Source organism: Streptopelia decaocto (assembly GCF_964273445.1).
Source record: "Streptopelia decaocto genome assembly, chromosome: 1".
NCBI lineage: Eukaryota > Metazoa > Chordata > Aves > Columbiformes > Columbidae > Streptopelia > Streptopelia decaocto.
Window position 1 is genome coordinate 54,319,411 of NC_138663.1, and position 18,591 is coordinate 54,338,001.

The 18,591-nt window shown below is 40.3% G+C and overlaps 2 protein-coding genes across 7 annotated transcripts in view; both read left to right on the forward strand.

Annotated features, from left to right (window-relative positions):
- OSBPL8 (oxysterol binding protein like 8) overlaps window positions 1-13,656 on the forward strand; it is a 98,921-nt gene extending 85,265 nt beyond the window's left edge. For all 6 annotated transcript variants that reach the window (XM_082045085.1, XM_082045087.1, XM_082045089.1 and 3 more), the window contains 11 exons: window positions 464-562; window positions 1,004-1,100; window positions 1,453-1,551; window positions 3,003-3,100; window positions 4,448-4,537; window positions 5,125-5,261; window positions 5,589-5,774; window positions 8,293-8,380; window positions 8,739-8,841; window positions 9,444-9,549; window positions 9,803-13,656. In XM_082045085.1, coding sequence (XP_081901211.1) covers window positions 464-562; window positions 1,004-1,100; window positions 1,453-1,551; window positions 3,003-3,100; window positions 4,448-4,537; window positions 5,125-5,261; window positions 5,589-5,774; window positions 8,293-8,380; window positions 8,739-8,841; window positions 9,444-9,549; window positions 9,803-9,938 — 1,239 coding nt within the window. In that variant the 3' untranslated portion in view covers window positions 9,939-13,656. The remainder of the gene's footprint in view (window positions 1-463; window positions 563-1,003; window positions 1,101-1,452; window positions 1,552-3,002; window positions 3,101-4,447; window positions 4,538-5,124; window positions 5,262-5,588; window positions 5,775-8,292; window positions 8,381-8,738; window positions 8,842-9,443; window positions 9,550-9,802) is intronic.
- A 457-nt stretch (window positions 13,657-14,113) lies between these two features.
- BBS10 (Bardet-Biedl syndrome 10) lies at window positions 14,114-16,813 on the forward strand (the record flags this gene model as incomplete). The annotated part of the gene is made up of 2 exons (XM_082052786.1): window positions 14,114-14,298; window positions 14,373-16,813. 2 exons carry the CDS (start codon window positions 14,114-14,116, stop codon window positions 16,321-16,323), a joined length of 2,136 nt encoding a protein of 711 aa, XP_081908912.1. The 3' UTR covers window positions 16,324-16,813.
- Window positions 16,814-18,591: the final 1,778 nt, after the last annotated feature.

The following is an 18,591-nucleotide window of genomic DNA, read 5'->3' on the forward strand; positions in this document are numbered from 1 at the left end:
AAACATTTTGTGATAAAGTTGAACCAGTTCTATGCTAACTATTCTTCAGTGATATAACAACATGCTGCAGTTGGAGGATTAATATTTCCACTACTTCATTTAGCTTAAATACTCCTTATAGTCATTCTGCTGGGAAACAGTATTGAAAGAATAAAAGTACTTACTACCTAACTTCAGAAAAAAGGTCTGTAATAATTCTCCTACCAAAAAATGTTACATTCTGTTTGTCCCTTATGTAGCCTGGAATAGTTTAGCAGATATACTAGGTCTGTACCTGTTTCCTTAGAATGAAGAGCAGAATAATTGAGCCTAACATTCAAATTATGAAATCAGGTACAATGTACTTTAGCATATATATTATGATTTTTTGTGTGTGTGTGCATTTTCAGTGACAGACTGATAAAGTACTTTTTGAGTTCTCTACCTGCATTGTGTGGTTACTCTCTGTTCTATTTTTGTTCAGGGACTAAAAAAGCCGTACAATCCTATACTTGGTGAGACTTTCCGCTGCATGTGGATTCATCCAAGGACGAATAGCAAGACTTTTTACATTGCAGAACAGGTAGCTGCAATAACCAGAACAACTATTAAAAAAAAAAAAAATACAGGTGTTGCATTTTTGTGTTAGCCAAACAATCTGGTAGTTTGAGAAAATGTATTTAAATGTATAAATATTATCCTAAAAGCTCTCCTCGTGGACATAGTTTTCTCACAGATGTCTCTTTTTAGTGTATCTTTGTAGAGAGACAGAGAAAGCTGTTTCCAGCATTTCTGTTCCTTCTTCCTTCAGTAAAAGTCAGGTGCTAACTTTCTTTACTCTTGAAATTCAGTAAGTGTTTACTTGATCTTTACCTCTAAAGATTATAATCACATTTCATGTATATTAATTGTATGTGCAGCTTGAATTTTGCATTCTGTTATTATTAGCTTAAGGTTTATACTATATGGTCTGTTCTTTTTTTCTTTTTCTTTTTTTTTTCAAAATACATGTTTTTTTCAACAGGTATCACATCATCCTCCAATATCTGCCTTCTACGTTAGCAACCGCAAGGATGGTTTTTGCCTTAGTGGTAGCATTCTGGCCAAATCAAAATTCTATGGTAAATAATGTTTATTTCAGTTGCACCCTTATTGGGGAGTATAAAATCAGTGCAAATGAACTGTGTTTTGTGGCTGAAAGAAGCCTGGTAGAAGAACCAGAGGCTTGATCACTGTATTGTCCTTCTCTTACAAAGTCTTTGCTGCTGGTCTTCTGAATTTTAATTGCTATTTTTGGAATATTTTTATTTTGAATCAGAGAAGCTGTGTATTATATTACAGCACCTTCACTAGACAGGAGAGATTGCTATGCTAAATATACTGCTTCCCTTTATTTTGTTGCTCAGTTATTAGGAAATGTTGACTGTTGTCTTGCAGGGTGAGCAATGTGATTTTTCTGTCTTTGAATTCCAGGGAATTCATTATCTGCCATACTAGATGGAGAAGGACGGCTAACATTCCTCAATAGGGGAGAAGATTATGTGATGACAATGCCATATGCTCATTGTAAAGGTAGTGGGTTTTTTTCATTCTTTAAATGGCAAAGTTATGAGAACAGAAGTTTATTATTCTAAATAGTTCCTTATTCTAAATGGTACACTGTGTTGGATTCGAGCTTGTCATCTGAGTGTTCTGAACATGGGCAACATTGGTGGCTCTAGGCTTCCACGTATTTTATCAGGTCAAAAATGCATCTGTTGTTTAAACAATCATCTACTTTTTGGCACAGAATTTTTTTTTTCATTAATAGTAAAAGCACAGATATAACTATCTGTCATTACATGGTATTACTGAGTTGCTTTTTTTTTTTTTTTAAAGAACAGTTTTGAGCTTTCCCAATATTTTCCTCTAGCAAGCATAAAAGGCCATTGAGGATCTACACCTCACTGTGTGATTTGAGTGTAAATCATGACCATTTATCTTTGGTTTCACTATGGGAAATCAGTCAGTAGTTTGTAAAGCCTTCTGGAAGGTCAGTAGTAGTACAAATTACATTGCAGAATTGCTGATTTTTAAACTGTTATTTATTCAGGTTTATCTGCCCATATATTGTCTGCCAGAATTTCTTTTCAGAAGCGTTATAGTCAGCAACTGTAATATTTTCTTCATTTGAGATGTGTGCAAATCAACTAGCAGAATTAGATAATTTGTGTTAATTTGGTAGACTTTTCTCTTTCCATTGTGCATGGGATGTTTGTAACATTTTGTTGAGATTTTTTTATGGCTTTGTTGACAAAAATAATACTTAGCAATTAAGAAGTACGTAACATGTATACATACATTAAAGTCAAATAAGAGGAAGGAAAACTAGTGTGACTAATAAAGCTGATAGAGAGGGAGAAAGGTAGAAGAACATGCAGGGAAGGAGAATATGCATGATGAAAAAAACATATTTGCACATGTATCCGGTGTATGTAAAATTTATTCAGTGTTTCAAATGCTGGATTGCAGGGGGAAAGAGTAATAATGGGAAAGAACGTGTACTCAGCCTTGTCAATCTTGTACTTCCAAAAGTGTCTTGAGAGGTGATCAGTGTTGTCTTTTTGGTTGTCCACGATTGTCTTCACCTGTGGTCTGACTATACACACTGTTTCTGTTCAAGTGACGTTTCTCTTTGTTGTAGAGTTATTTTCTTGTCTTAACCTCAAAAGCTTCCCTCCTCCAGTCGTCTCCAATGAGACTAAATATCGCCCTTGTCAGAGCCAGCAGCACGCTGCCAAAGATAGGTCTTCATAAACCATTTTTCCTGGTTACCTATAATTCATTTAGATCTTTTTTGCTTCTGTTTGGGTTGTCTTATTTGGCAGAAAGATCATGCTTATCATTAGGAAAGGTCATCTGAAAAGATTATTTTTTTCCTCTGGCACAGATATGTTTACTCAAGGAATTGTGCCCAAAGAATTTAAGTTTTTTGTCTTGTTCAGTTACAAACGCTCATTTTTGCTGTCTTTTTTCTCTTGCAGGAATTCTTTATGGCACAATGACCTTAGAGCTTGGGGGAACAGTCAACATCACCTGTGAGAAAACTGGCTACAGCGCAACAATTGAATTCAAACTCAAGGTTAGTAAATGCTGTAAGTAGGCACAAGAAGGAAAACGAGCATAATGATAATTAAAAGAAGATTATTAGGTTACTCCTTATATATGATCTGATTTAATATGGAATTGTCTTTTTGGAAGCTGAGGAATTTTCATTTTAACTGCTACGTATCCAGCTATGTGTATCTAGAAAATAGTGTTTTGGTCTGTTTGTTTGGTTTGGGGTTTTTTGGTTGGTTGGTTTGGTTTTTGTTTGTTTGTTTTAAAAAAATCTTTATATATTGTCATCTCTTAATGTGTTTTTCTGGGTCCAAAGGTTTTGACTGAAACACACAGTTCTGTCTTCATCTCTGGTGATAAGAGGTGCAAACATATTGGTGGTTGTATGAATCTTAAGAACAAGTCTAGTGGAGAAAAAGCAACGGTCTGTCTTATCTCCAACAGTGGCACCAGAGTGTGTCTAAGAAAGTGTAATATACCTTGGTGATTTTTAATTCTCTAAAAATGTTCAGGGTCTTTTTAAACTCCTGAAGAGCCCTTGGAGAAGAACTCAGACCCAGGTTCCCCTCTTCCATTCTGGGTAAATTTAAGTTGCTTGTGACACCCTGAATAAAGATGATGCAAAGTCTTTGGTGAATGTTTGTATGAGCGTAATGCCCAGTGCTAAGCAACAGTTTACATGGCCTATTTTTGCCAGCTGTGCGTGCTGTAGGAGCACCTCCCCACTCACAAAAGCTAAACGAAGGTTTCTAAACTACTTATAGATGGCTTACACTTCTTAAAAATACATTTGCCATCTCTGAGGCAGAAACTGATTTAACGCTGAACGGATGGTTATTAAGAATTGTGCACGTGGAAACTGTATTCAGTTGAAATTATAAGGGGAACATAAAAGTTAGGAGGCTGTGTTAATTGATATTTTGCCTCATCAGCCCATGGGATACATGTGCAGACTATCAAAAAGGCCAAAAAAATCCCTGGCAATCACTGTTGTTGTTGCTTCTGCAAGAGTTAATCTCTAGTAACAAATGGTCCTTGGCAAAGTGGTGAAATTACTTTAGCAAATGACTGTTTCCTCCAGGATATCATTGTGCCAGTGTTTTCTGCATAATTTTCCATTTTCTTTCCACATTTCTTAGACAATGCCTTTGTTCAGCAAATCTTTTAAGAAACAACAGCATGAGAGAACAACTTACTATGGTTTTAGACTTGTTTGGGGGATTAAATAGGCAGAAACTATAATATTAAAAGCCATCTGCGCTGTTTACGTCACATTTCATAAATTCACTTTTTTCCTAAACACTAAATATAAATGCAAAAATAATTTGCAATTACTATAAACATGAAGACATTTCTTTTTGTTTTGCAGCCTTTTTTGGGTAACAACGACAGTGTTAACCAAATATCAGGGAAAATTAAGCTTGGCAAAGAAGTTCTGGCTATTTTGGAGGGTCACTGGGTAAGTAGTGAGTGATGGTTTTTTTATAAATTCTGGCTGATAGTTCAGACAGGTGAAAATATAACCTAGTTACACAAAAGGCTTAAGTTTAAAAATGAGAGTTGATTAAGTACCACTTTTATAGAAAGTATCTCTTTAGAGTTAGACAGTTCTCAAGAAGGTATAGAATCAATATAGTGTTACTTGCAACTGTTAAAAGGTGGAAAAGCTGTGTACATTTGAGTAGTCCAGAAAGAAAATACATTTCAGCTTGGAAATGTTTTTAGTATATGTGTTAGAACTATGAAGAATTATTATGGCACCAGCACAAAATGTTTAAACCTGTTTCAGTTCTGGTGAGATGACACTGACACTGCTGGGTTTTGGACACGGTAATGGTTCCACTGCATCTGTGTTCCAAGTTAGAGCTAGCACAGAGTGCAGAAAGTTAATTTTAAAGTTAGAATATCTAATTATTCTTAACTACATGCATCCAAAATAAAATAAATTCTCATTACAAAAATAAATGCTTATTCCTCCCTTTTATATTTTTGTGGCACTGTTTGAGATTATTACAATTAAGGGACTGAATTATATATGTGCTACAGGACAGTGAAGTTACTATTAGCGACAAGAAGACAGATGTTTCAGAAACATTCTGGAACCCAACATCTGATATCAAGCAGCGTAGATTACCTAGATACACAGTGAAGTTTGAAGAGCAAGATGACTTCGAGTCAGAGAAGTAAGTTCACTTTAGAACCACGTATTAATATTTTGACAAAATAAAACTCATCATCTTCTACAAATTATGAGCAAATCATGATTTATTTCTTTCCCGTGTTTGCTGATACTGGTCTGTAAAACAAGAAAGCTACACTGTTAAATAGAAGATCATTATTTACCAGTCTTACAATCATGGAAATTCTTGATGGAAATGTAGCTAAAACATATTACAACATGGTAATATTCTGTTTAGCGGTTGGTCCACTTAATTACCCAATAATTAAGGAAATATTTATAATTATTTTTGTCAACCAGATCGTAACTCTCTATATTTCTCATTTGTCAGGCTTTGGCAACAAGTGACAAGAGCAATAAATAATAAAGACCAAACAGAAGCTACTCAAGAGAAATATGTTCTGGAAGAAGCTCAGAGAAAGAGTGCCAAAGAGAGGAAACTGAAGGGTGAAGAGTGGACATGCAAGCTGTTCGATCAGGATTCAGTCACAGGAGAATGGCACTACAAATATGCTGAGTGAGTCCTGAGGTGTTTGTAATAAAAACTGCTTTTTAAATGCTTGGTAGTGTTGCTGAGCCTCTTCCTGTAGTTTCAGGAACAAAAGACATCAGATATATGGCTGAGTTCAAGCTTGTGAAATACGCAGTGCTGCCCGATATTTATATATTTTAATTAACATGAACAATTTTTATCTGAACTTGGTTGGCCCTTTCAGTGTTGAAAAGGCAGTGATTGCTAATGCAGCAAACCATGTTTTATGTAACCATTGCAATGGGCTTTTTCTGTTTTATCTTTACACTTATGTGTCTCTACCAATCTGTGCTATGTTCGTGAGTTTCTTTGGTGTGGCATTTTGAGATGCATTGCGCTCCTTTCTCCTCTGCACCCAGACTGACCAGAGCAGCTACACAGATTGTCCCAGACTGGAAAATATGGTACATAGGGGCATACCAACTGGAAATCAGAAAATGTAGTGTCTGGAATCAGAAGAGCCTGTGCTTAGTTGAACTGAGCTGTTTGTTATATGTTAGAATAACCCTGAGAATAACTGATTTACAGCAAAGGTTAATGCTGGGACCAGGTGTCTCTGCTCAGCTGTCAAATACGCCCTGTGTACGTGAGCATCTGTGAATCTCTTTGTGTGACGATCTGGATCAGAAGATGAAGATGTGGCTGGGATGCATTCTGTGTTCTCACCAACTCTTAAAGTCAGCTTGGAGCTGAGCCCTTTACTAGTGATGGTTTTCACAGAACAACCACATTCTGCTGATTCTTTTTCAATACCCAGCACACCCCTGTGTATTGCAGGGGTTGTAAATATAAAATATCCAAAGATGATACACTCTGAGTTAAGTAATTCTGAAACCATGGATGCTGGAAGCATATTCCCATGGCTGAACATGGGAACCCTTTACCTTTTTGTACAAGAACAGCAATATTTGGGCAGTGGCCTAAGTGCAGGTATAGTGAAGAGTACAAGAATCCTGAGTACTCTTCATGTCTCCCGCAAATTTGCAACTCAGAGGTTTCCTGGAACCAAGTAGAGCTTCTGGGTATTTGGCAACCCTCAGTAGATTTATTTTCCATTAATTTCCTTGGATTCTTCTTAAGTTTGTGCAAACTTTCACCACTCAAGACATCCTGTAGCAGGAGACCCCCCAACTAGACTAAATGCTCTGTGAAACACCCTCTCTTGGTTTAAACCTTCCAGTGGTGTTGAAGCCTCTTCCTCTCAGCCGAGTTGTGAATAGTCCAGCTGAATGACTGCCCATCCTGTTGAACCCCATGTAAAACCATCAGGAAACGTATTGCACTTTAAATCTGTCAGGTCTTAAAGCTGCAGGGGACAGTCTTATCTTGTTAATCTGTGTTTTTTCTTGTCTCCTTGTGGTTCAAGGATGAGCCATGGAAATTTCAGTATGTGCTAGAAAGCAGCCTGTGCTCTCAGCAATCCCTGGAAGAAACTTATGTCTCCTTTTACACTTGTAATGCCAGCTCACCACTGGGTCCATGTAGAGAGCAGTCTTTTGCACTTACTCTGAAAGATGTGTTCAGTGAGCTGTGGCATTTGTTAAGGTGACTGGATTATGGATTTAGGCATCTGGATTACAGATACAAAAGACCTTTGGGAGTGCAAAACTGAGTCCTTATCCAGTTACCTTAGATGACATTTAATGCAAGTCAGGTTAAGCTAACATGTAAATGCAGGTCTATGTTCACAACATCTGAAACAGCTATGAACATTTTAAAAGGCATACAAGAGGAGATGAGAGGAAATCCGCGCTTAATCTACTCTCACTAAAGCTGTGCATCAGAATGACCTTCATGCAGCTGACTTGCAGTTTCTATCCTGAAAAGGCTGCCATCAGTAGGGATGTCAGTCTTTGGCTGGTTGTTGATCCCCACTGAGCTATGTTTCTTTTGCTTGATTTTTTTTTTTTTTTTTTTAATTCTGTATCAACCTGTACTTGGAAAAGCACTCTTAAAAAATCAGAACAAGCAAACTGTGTGTAGCTCATTAGTGCCTCTTGAAACTAGTCTTGATTGCCATTGGCCACTTTGAGATGGAAGTATGTTTGAAGTGACTGATCCTTAACCTCTCCTTCATAGGCATCTTTCAAAAGGAGGAAAAAAAAAAGGCATTTCAAAATAATAATAATAATTTTTAAAATCCTCTAATTTCTGTGTAGTTCTAAAATAATAACTTTACATTAAGCAGAAAATATCTCCATGTTTAACAAATACATATCACTAGCCAGATAAATTCATAATGATATTGTTGGTTAATACTGTAGCTTGTGCTCTTACCAGCTGGCTGAGGGCTTGACCTGGATGTGAAGTTTATTGCTTTGGCTCTCTTGACCCTTCAGGTTAGGACTGGGCTAGAAGTGGAAAATCAGATCATTTATTCTATGTCTGACTTCTGTACAGGGAGAGAGAGCTTTAACCTGTTCATACTGAATAGTTTTTGAGCAGGAAAATATTTCTTATTTAAATTGTTGTGGTATTAATCAATTATATTCACTTTGTCTAGTACCAGACCATGGGACCCTTTGAATGATATGGTCCAATTTGAAAAAGATGGCACCATCCAAACTAAAGTTCGACATCGGACACCAATGGTATGTTCCAGTTCTCTTATCAGGGGCAGCAAGATCCAGGGACATGGCTATATTGCTTTATTTGTATAAAAGTCATCAAAGCATTGGGAACAATGGCACATACTATTATTATCCTACAAAAATGCAGTTTACTTTCTCCATAGTCTTTCAATTCAGTGTTGTGTCCTAAGTGGGAGAGATGACTTGATTGGGTGGGAATATAAAATATGCAAACTTGATCTCAACAGTTTAATTGGACTTCTCCCTTAAATGCAAAGATGCACAAACTTCAGACTGCTTTTAACTATTATTATTAGAATGTGCTGCTTTGCTACAGTTCTCATTCTTTGGAAATAATTCATAAGTTTGTCAATTGTAGGTTAGTGTTCCAAAAATCAAACGAAAGCCAGCCAATCAGAAGAAAGGGGAATGTGGTTTCTCATCCCCGGAGCCTGATAACCAGGATTCCTCAGGGAGTGAAGGTAGGAAAAGATACATTTGTATACAGAAATAATAAATTTATCTGTCAGTGAAACAGAGTTCCCTAGCCACACATACTTTTCTTATCTCAATGTTTTTCTTATGAAATAATGCATGCTTTAGATCACTATTCTATCCAATGTGAAGCACATTCTGGAAAAACAAAAGAAGCAGAACGTCCCATGGTTTTAATTGCAAACTTTCCTGTCCTTTTAAACATCAGTATGTAGTGCAGGTGGGCTTAAGTGCTGCACGTATTTCGTACCTGGGCCGGGGGAAAAAGTGTGTAAACTCTTTTATTTCTTAGAACAAGATGAATTGCTTTAATTTGTAGATCGGTGTGTTGCTAGAAGGCAGATTTTTGTTCTTGGTAATGCTGGCAGAAATTAAACAATACAGTGAGTGTATTAAGATATTTGAAGCACTTAACTTGTTGTCCTGTGCACTATAGGAGACTGAAATAAAGCTTTAGTTTTCAATAGAAGCTTAGTTAGAAAACTCTCCTCATTTTTGCAGCTGGTTCAGTTTGTCTTTAGTACTTTGTTCCTTTTTGTGACTTAGCAGTCACTTCTGTGAATGACATCTGACTGTTCTATGTTTCTAGCACAACTTCTGAAGCATAATACAAGAACAAGGAAAAAAGGGGCAGACCTTGGTGAACTGCAGAGTGCCATTGAATCTATAAAGGAAACACAGGAAGACATTAAGAGGTAATACTAAATAAAATGCTCTAAAATGGTTTAGAGCATGCTAATTTCCTAGCTTTTTTTCCTTGGAGGGTGGTGTGTATCTTCCTGCTTTACAGCCTTGATATTTTAAACTATCCTTCTTCCCAAATTTTGATTGCTCATTGATGTTTTGTAATATTCCTTAAAAACTGTCTTCTGTAGGAAGCCCTAACATACTAAAAAATGCCTAATTGTCTTGATTGTCATTTACAGGATATTATTTTCTATCTTACAGAGACATTATGGCTCTACGAAACAGAGTCACTTCCAATTCACCACCTGTGGACTACCATTTCTTGCAGTTCAAGCACTATGTCTTCATTTTGCTCCTGGTTCTGCTACAGCTTATCATTAATTTCTTGTTGAAATAGGAAGCGTGAACAAGGGCCTTTCTGAACTGGAATGATCAAACTGTTACTGGGGACCATATATTAGGCTGGACTTTAAATGATGCAATATTATCTAAAAGAGCCCTGTAGCAACAATTTACAGAACTTTGCCTCAGCATCCATGGTTCAGAATCATACTCCCATCTACCCAGTTGAAGTAAGAATCGTGTAAGTGCCAGTACACTCTTGCTCCTGGTGTGTGCCTCTGTCTCGCAGACATACAACATCAGCCTTGTGTTTTATATTACGTCATATACCGTTCTGATGAATCTCCACCACCGAATAGATGAAGTTAAGAATATCAGAGGTTAGACCCTGTAGGTAGGATGTGATTCCTGTTATGGTAGAATGATAGATGAGCATACTTTGTTACATTTAAACTTACCATTTTTGTAACAAAGGAAATTTTGAAGTAGCCAACAGATTTTGTAAATGGCTTTGGGTGTTTGGGAGTAAACTTTTGTTCAAGGTCAGACAAATACATTATTATACAAAGGTTACCAGTGTTAGGAACTGGCAAGTAAAAAGCTGAAGTCTTTGGGAATTCTGCAATGTAATGTCCTTGATTTGTTTTGGAAGTATGACAGTTTTTATCCTGAATTACTATAGTGGCTTGTAAGCCAGTTGTTTTATTTTTATAATTTTAGAACTTCAGATTCTTCATAAAAACATTCCTGCATCTACTGTACAGAGCACATTTTTAACAGTACAGCACCTGGGAAGGTACTGTCTTGGTCCACTCTCTCTCACGAATTGCAAATGTCAAGGATTTATGGTATGTTTGTAAGTCTTGATAAATCTACAGCTTTGGCTTAATATTTTTGTACGGCCATGTCACAGTAAGCGAACAGACAGCTGGTGCCAGGACTCTTTCTTATTTTTGAAACCAAATGTAAAGATGCGAAGGTGCTTAGTAGGTACCTTGAGTTGAACCTCTCGAAACACAGACGAGGTACAACAGGACTCAGGCACCATCATGAGTTCACTTGCAAATGAAAACGTGAGTGTTTGCAAGGAGAATGCCTTCAGAAATAGTGAGATGGCTTAACAACACACATATCAAAAGGAATGAGAGCAAAACCCTAAGTCTTTGTTAAATTCCTCCTTACTGCTCTATGTACTACCTAACAGAACACACGGGTGCACGTATTCATTATGCTGTAGCCATACAAATTCATGAGAAGCTTAAGTTTCAATTTAAAGCTAGGGTTTCTAATGTTTCTATTTGAAGAAATAGATGCATGTATAGAACATGTAAAATTCCAGCAAAAAACTTAGCGCCAGTGTTCGTCTGGTGAACTCCTGGTGCCAGTCAAGTGTACCAAGTCAAAAGGGGGCTGTAGTATCGTAAAGGTGCTCTCAGGAACCCAGATGAGACAACAGGAGGACGAGCGGCACGACGCAAAGGGCAGCCAAGTTTGTTTTCAGCGGATCCTCTCAGAAATCAAATCCATCCCGGGCAGTGGAACGGTTCAAAGGTCACGTTTAGCTTTTTGCCATGGCCCAGTTATCCCCCTGCCTTGGGCAGCCTCCTTGACTCTCCAGGTGATCTACCTTTCTGTTCTGCACCAGTCTCACTCAGTATTTAGTGAAAATATTATTTACTTGTTGTTTATCAGCCTAGCTCAAGCAGTCCTGTGGCTGACATCTTCACACACCTCCCTTTCTCTGTTACCTTTCCCATTCTTTGGGCCTCAGTTACACGGAAGTTTTTTGCTTAAGCTGTCAACTCCAGCTTACTTCTTACAGCCTCATATTAGCATAGTTTGGTCGTGAATCACTTTCTGGAATGTGATACCATAACCGGAGTGATGTCATATATGTGGACAAGACCAAACTGGATTGGACTTCCATTATATCTACAACTGATGGGATAAAATTTTTGAATATAGAAAGTCCCTCACTGTTTAAACAAAACAAAGTTCCTAAGTTAAGTCTCTAAACAGAAACTGAAGTTGTAAACCATGTATAAAATGGCATAAAGAAAGCAGAGTGTTATAGTATTAATTTAATGTTCTCAGCCTGGAATTGGGCTGTTCAGTATCGCATTCAAATGTCAAAGCTTCAGCTGTCTTAAAATCCATTACAAGCCTTTAAACATACTCTGTACATGGGACTAATGCAAGAGGAAGAGTCAGAATTTGGGCAGTAACTCCACTCCTCTAAAGTAATACTCTGCTAAATTTTTGGTGCCGAAACTGACTGATAGTTACAAGCTTTTATCTCCCTTGTAAATAGAAATGTCCCTGTGCCCTTTCATGTTGATTTTTCTTTAATCATTTCTATTCGAGGTCTGTTAATAACACAGTCTGCATGTAATTTTACACAGACTGCATGGTAGTGAATGTAGATTTGACCCAGCCAGCTGGTTGGCAGCACCGAGTTGGACAGTGGCAGCCTAAACACATGCTCTGTATCTGAAATTCATGCTCAGCTCAAGATAACTAAAAAAACAAACAGAGCGAGACAAAATGCCTGTGCTTATTTTCCCTTTCAACTTTTTTTTTTTTTAGTTTAATTCTTTTGTAAAAGTGGTTTTACTGATTATAGAGGAAGGTAAAGAATATACAATGAAACTTTTTCAAAAAGTAAAATTGCAGACTTCTGCCTGACTGTATGGTTAGGTAACTTAAATTCTAAAAAGTACATCAAAAACCGAGTAATTCCTGTTTTGCTGAAAACCGTATGATGTTCCCTTATGTGAAAAGAAGAATTTTCTTGCCTGATTTTTACAGTACAGCTGGTCACAGGCACATCTGAAGCCTTTTATTTAGCACATAACCATCGACCTCTGCAACCACGTGTAGCTGATCTTGAATATTATGGACTTAAGACTGAGCTCTGCACATTGTTATGAGAATTGATTGTACACTGCAGATATCTGAGGGCTGTGGCCTCCTACTAGATTTTAAAATTTGAAACAGCACTTGTTTTCAGATTTGATTTACAAATCTTGTTTTGTTAATATTTTCTTGTACAGGAAACATTTTCAACATTTCTTGCCATGTGGTTTTGTTGGTTTTTATTTTTTCAAATACACTCTAAGCCTTTAATGTGCCATTTAGGTACAGATTGCCTAGTTAAGAAAAAGTAAATATGCTATGTGAAATGTAGGTAGTATCAGTTTCAGCAACAGATGATGTTTCTTGCATTTCACATGTTGATTCCTTTGAAATATTTGACATTACTTAATGAGGGTATAGCCTGGTTGTTTCCCCACCCCAATCTCATAAATTATTTGGCAGGTCCCATAAAATGTAGTGACAGCAGTTTCTTCCTTTTGTTGTTGTTTTGTTGTTCACTGCCCACCTGTGCCTTTGGGATTATTGGGGTTTTTTTTGCTAGATGGGTGTTTATGAAACAGACTTCGGATTCAATGTTTTGCAGGTTCTTGAAGGCCATTACTTCACCACTGTTTGTGTAAATAACATATGACAAGGCTTCTGTACATCTGTAAGTTTAATAATTGTTATTTCAAGGGTATCCTCAAAATCACAGAAAGTTTAGCAGATATTCAAGTATTGTAAACAGTGCCTTCTTGACGGGTTTCTTGCTGTTCTGAGACTTGTAAAGAAGTTTTGTCAAGTTTGTGCCATATGTAACATCTGACCTTTTGTGAGGGCTTGTGTGTTTGAAAACTGACTTTCCTGCTTAGTCAGTCTCTGAGGAAAAAAAAATAAACACATTAAATTATTCCCTCTTCTGGCTGGTGAGCCACGAGTGGAGTATTTCTGGTGTTTGATACCACGAAGCTGCAAGACTTTGTGGTGTTACAGAAAGAGCCATAACAGAAAAAACAGCCTTACAGAGAGATTATTTCGGCTTTATTATTTTCGTCCTGCTGCCGCCCCGGTCCTGTCCCGGGCCCCGCGCTGCACCAGGCGGGAACATTAGTGCTCAGCACACAGAGCCCGGCTCCAGCCGTCTGTTTCTGCTCGGTCGCCGCCGCTCCCGCGTTGTTCGTGTGTCGGAAGGGCCGGGGCTGTAAGCGGGCGGCGGGAGCTGGCGGGAGCTCAATAAAGACGTGTCGCACTCGGCTCGGCTCCCAACGGCGCTGCGCAGGCTCCGCGGCGGGCCGGGTCTCCCCTCACGGCGCGGCGCACGCGTCCTCCTCGGCCATTGGTGCGCGGGGCGGAAGGGGCGGAGCGGCGGTTGCCATGGCGCGGCGGCCGGAGCCGGGGCGGCTGGCGCAGGAGGCGGCGGCGCTGGCGGGCGCGGTGCGCGGCGCGCTGGGGCCGCGGGGCGGGCGGGCGCTGCTGGTGCGCCCCACCGGGCAGGCGCTGCTGACGCGGGACGGGCGGCGCCTGCTGGAGGCGCTCAGCCTGGAGCCGCCGACGGCCAGGTACCGGGGCGGGGCCGGGGAGCGGGGCCGGGCGGGGAGCGGTTCCGCCTTAACCTAAGCCCGTGTGCCCGCAGGATGATGGCGGCCTGCGCCTGCAGCCACCGCGCCGCGACGGGGGACGGCGCCAAGACGTTCGTGGTGCTGCTGGCCGGCGTGCTGGGCGGCCTGCGGGCGGCGGGCGTTGGGCTGCGGCGGGCGCTGCGGGCTTTCGAGGCGCAGGTGCTGGAGCGGGCCGTGGCGCGGGGGCTGCGGCGGCACCTCCGCTCGGCTCTCTCCGGGCGGCAGGCCGGGGCGGGCGCCCTGGAGCCGCTGCTGGACGCCTACCTGTGCGGCCGGCTGGGGCCCGGCGAGCGGCGGCTCCTGGCGCGGCTGTGCGGCGAGTTCTGCCGGCTCTGCGCCCCCGCCGCCCCGCTCTGCCCGCAGGTGCTGCGCCTCCTCGGCCGCCGGTTCGCGGAGCTGCACGCCGCCGTGGCCGGGCTGCCCGTGGCCAGCTCCAGGGTCCTGCCCGGGCTCGTCCTCCGCAGGGACTTCGCGGCATACTGCCCAGCAGAAGGGGAGCTGCGGGCCCTGCTCGTCACCGAGCCCCTCCGGCCCGCCCTGGCGGCCCCCGGCGGCGAGTTTGTTGTCGACTCTGGGGGTCAGTATCTGGCCTCGCTGTGCTGGATCTCAAGGAGGACAGAAGCCTTAATGAGCTACTTGCAGAGCAACAACATCAAACTGTTGCTGTCAAGCGTGAAGCAAGATGAAGTAGTTATACACTATGCAAAATTATACGGTGTATCTGTGGTAGAGTGCTTATCATCAGAAGAAATGGCCCTTATCAGTGAAATCACAGGAGTCTCACCTTGTGCGCCCCTTGGTGACAACATACACAGAGAAATCACCGAAGCTGCGGTGGCAACGTTTTGCCAGCCCTTGTTGCTGGGCTCGCAGAGATGCGTTCACATTGGCTTCACCAGCATGTCTGCCTTTCAGCCTCATTGCCTTATTCTGTGTGGGCCGGTCGCTGGTGTTAATGAGCAACACGCTGCTGCTTTACAAGGGGCGTTTACAATGCTGCAGCAGCTCTTTAAAACAGTTGATCAGAGGGAGGAATGCACAGCAGAAGGTGAAAGCCAGAATGAAGCCACAGAGGTTTGCAGCTGTTGTTCTTCAGCTACTCAGAAACAAGGCATAATAGAAAATATTTCTTGTAACACTAATCAGGTTTCTGAAAGACAAGTGAAAACACAAACGGATGAAGCAGAGACAGGAATTACAGGCCCTGCTTTGCAGGGAAGTGAAAATCGAGCGTTTGTGCAAACAGACTTGCATATACCCTCAAATCCTATCTCACACATTGAAGAATTTAATGTTGCCACGGAAGGAGCTGGATCTTCAAGAGATGGACAGAAACCACATATAAAATGCAAGCATCCAGGTGACATGCTTGACAACTATAAAAGTGACTCACTTGTGGACAATCTAAAGAATTACAGCGCTGCTGTGTCAGCAGCAGCTAGTGCTAATGATACAGTCACTGCATGTGAACGCCTCGATGTTGGCAAAGACGTAGAGGAAACAAGTTGCAATATAGTTCCATTTAAACGTGAAAACAGTTGTGCAAGTCTTGCACAGAATTATTCCAACTCACTCATAGAAGCAGGATCAGTTTTGCCAGTAGGAGGTTACTTTGAAATCCTGTTACATTATTATATTCAGTACTATGCAAAACAGTTTCAGCCATCAGAGGTAACTGTTGTAGCCAATGTAGTTGCTGATGCTTTGCTGAGTATTCCCAAGTCCTTATACGGGACAACAGAACGAAACAGCTTTACTAAATTTTATCTTGAAGTCATAAATGCACTCAGAAAAAATCAGCCACTGCCTGTGAATGAGAAGGGCTTAGAACTGGTGTATTGCAAATACCAGTTAGTCACTTCAGTTCTTCATTGTGTTACAGAGCTCCTTTCCATAGATTTAATCATTGGTGTTAGGCGGCCAGTGCCGAAAATTGAGGATAATGACTCAGAAGATGATTTCTGAAATAATTAATAAAGAATGGTTTTGATTATGTGTTTTTCTGTGTCTTCTTGTCAAATAGATGCGTGTCAAAATTCAGTGATAGAGACTAAAGTATCTCTTTTTAGGCCCAGAAACTTGCTACTATTCTTTCCTCTTAGAAGAAAAGGAAAGAAAAAAAAAAGGCAGACCAGCTGAGATTAGTGGAAAACCGACTTATGAATAGCAAGTGTGAAGTTTTTAACATGGGAAAGTGTAGCCGATTTCCACTGCAGAAGATCTGCAATGCTTTTCCATCCACATGCAGAGGATCTGGTGCACGTTCCAGCCAAGGGTGAACTTTGCCTCTTTCGGAGGTTTGAGTATTTATGCAAGTTAGATGTGATTTGTTTTCCTGGCATGTTAGAAGTTGCCAATATGAGATGAGCCATTAAACTTGCCAGTTTTAAGCAAGGGTTTTTTTTAGCCTTCGTATTAGGCTGGATTGAATGTTATTTTTTAATAAAAAGATTTTTCTACATTTTGTGGGTTTTAATATAATGGGGAAAATGTAACTGTTGTGAGCCTGTTCAGCACTGGGGCAGGCAATGGTGGGCTGCTGCAGTGTATCCCAATGAAGAATTTTCTCATCTGGTAAGAGATGCAGCATTTTTGTCTCCAGTCGTGTTTGCTTCAGTCAGACTTGGAGAATTAAGAATAATATCTTGACTGGCTGGCCTGTGCTCTGGCAGATGAGTTTATGTGATGTTACTTAGTTGAGCTGCTACTATAAAAGGCTGTGTCATCATGGGAAAAGTGTACGAAAGCAATAATGCAGTTTTTTGTGAAAAACCTGAGGCAATGTTTCACTTCAGACTTTGATCATTTGGGATTTTATTCTGGGTTTGTTAGTTTGTTTAGTCTTGCTTTTCTTATTTTATTATTCTTTCATTTCCTGCCAGGATTTTCACCTTAATAGGGTTTGCTTTAGGCACAGTGTCACCTGGATGTCAACATACCTGCCTTTCTGTTGCGTCCTAAAAACTACAGGTGTAGTGGGGGAGGTTTTTGAGTAACTGAGCAGCTGCAGCTGATAATGGTATCACATTAGTTCTCTCTGTGCCATGGCCAGGATTGTATAATACTTGGAATAACTGGATTTTTTTTTTTTAATCTAGTGAGGATATTTAAAATCGTAGGCATACACCATCTTTATCTGCTAGAGATGATTATAACTGAAAAACAGATTTTGTTTCCCCATTAATTTAGGCTGTTGCTTCCCCCTTTTTGGTTTCTTCAGAAGTCCATTGAAGTTGTTTCAGGTGTTTTGGCAGCAATGCTTTGTTTGACTATGACATCCTGTTGAAAGTTTGTATGTATTCTTGGTAATATAAGATACTGTTTGTTTGGGTTTTTTTTTTTCCTGACTAATACAGTTTTACAGACATCTGCATATGAAAAACTGAAGCTCGGTGTTCGCTAGAGTGATTTCTTTAATGAAGGATTAGGGATGGTAATTCTCTTTTTTTTTTGGAATGATTTTTGGTGGGTGCAGACGTGGGGAAGAATTAAACACGGAGGAGTGAAAAGAAAATCATGTTCTTGCTGTTACCACATGCTTTCGGTAGCTGCTTCATGTGGCGGGTCCAGTACGAGTGAAGAGAAATCTGGGTTGTGGAAGAGCCGGTGTCCAAGGGCAGCTTCCACCAGCCCTGGCCCTTGGGTTCTGTATTTTCAGTTTGTAATGAGCTGCTGAGGCAGTTTTTCTCTTGCACAAGTTTTCGCCTGCTCTCTTTAAACTGCCGCCCAACTGGCTGGCCAAGGATTAATGATTCGCTTCGTGGTGGGTCTGACAACCGTGGCACACAGCGGGTGAAGCCTGGCAGCTGCCGGGTTGTCTGCAGAAGCTGGCTTTGTATTCCACAGATATTCTCTAAAGACAGGTAAAATAAAGGGAATACTGTATTATTTCATGTTATTTTATACCGTTGGTTCATCTGCACTCATATGGATTTACTGTAGTTCCTTGAAAAAGATCAAAACAAAAATATTTTGTTATGCGGATGGCATTCTGGCTGTTCATTTAAATTGTGTCATTCTTATCATTGAGAAAAAGAAAGTTAAAAACATTTATGATACACAAAACTCTTATTTTTGTATGCCAGAGATAAAAGGGAGAGTTTTAAAATGACAGTAAAACTTTTTTTTCTGACTTGTTTCTGATGAAACCTCTCGAGTCTGAAGGCTCGTGGAATCAGGAGCTCTATGTCATTGACTTCTCTGTCCTTTTATATTTTGTGAATGATCAGTTTT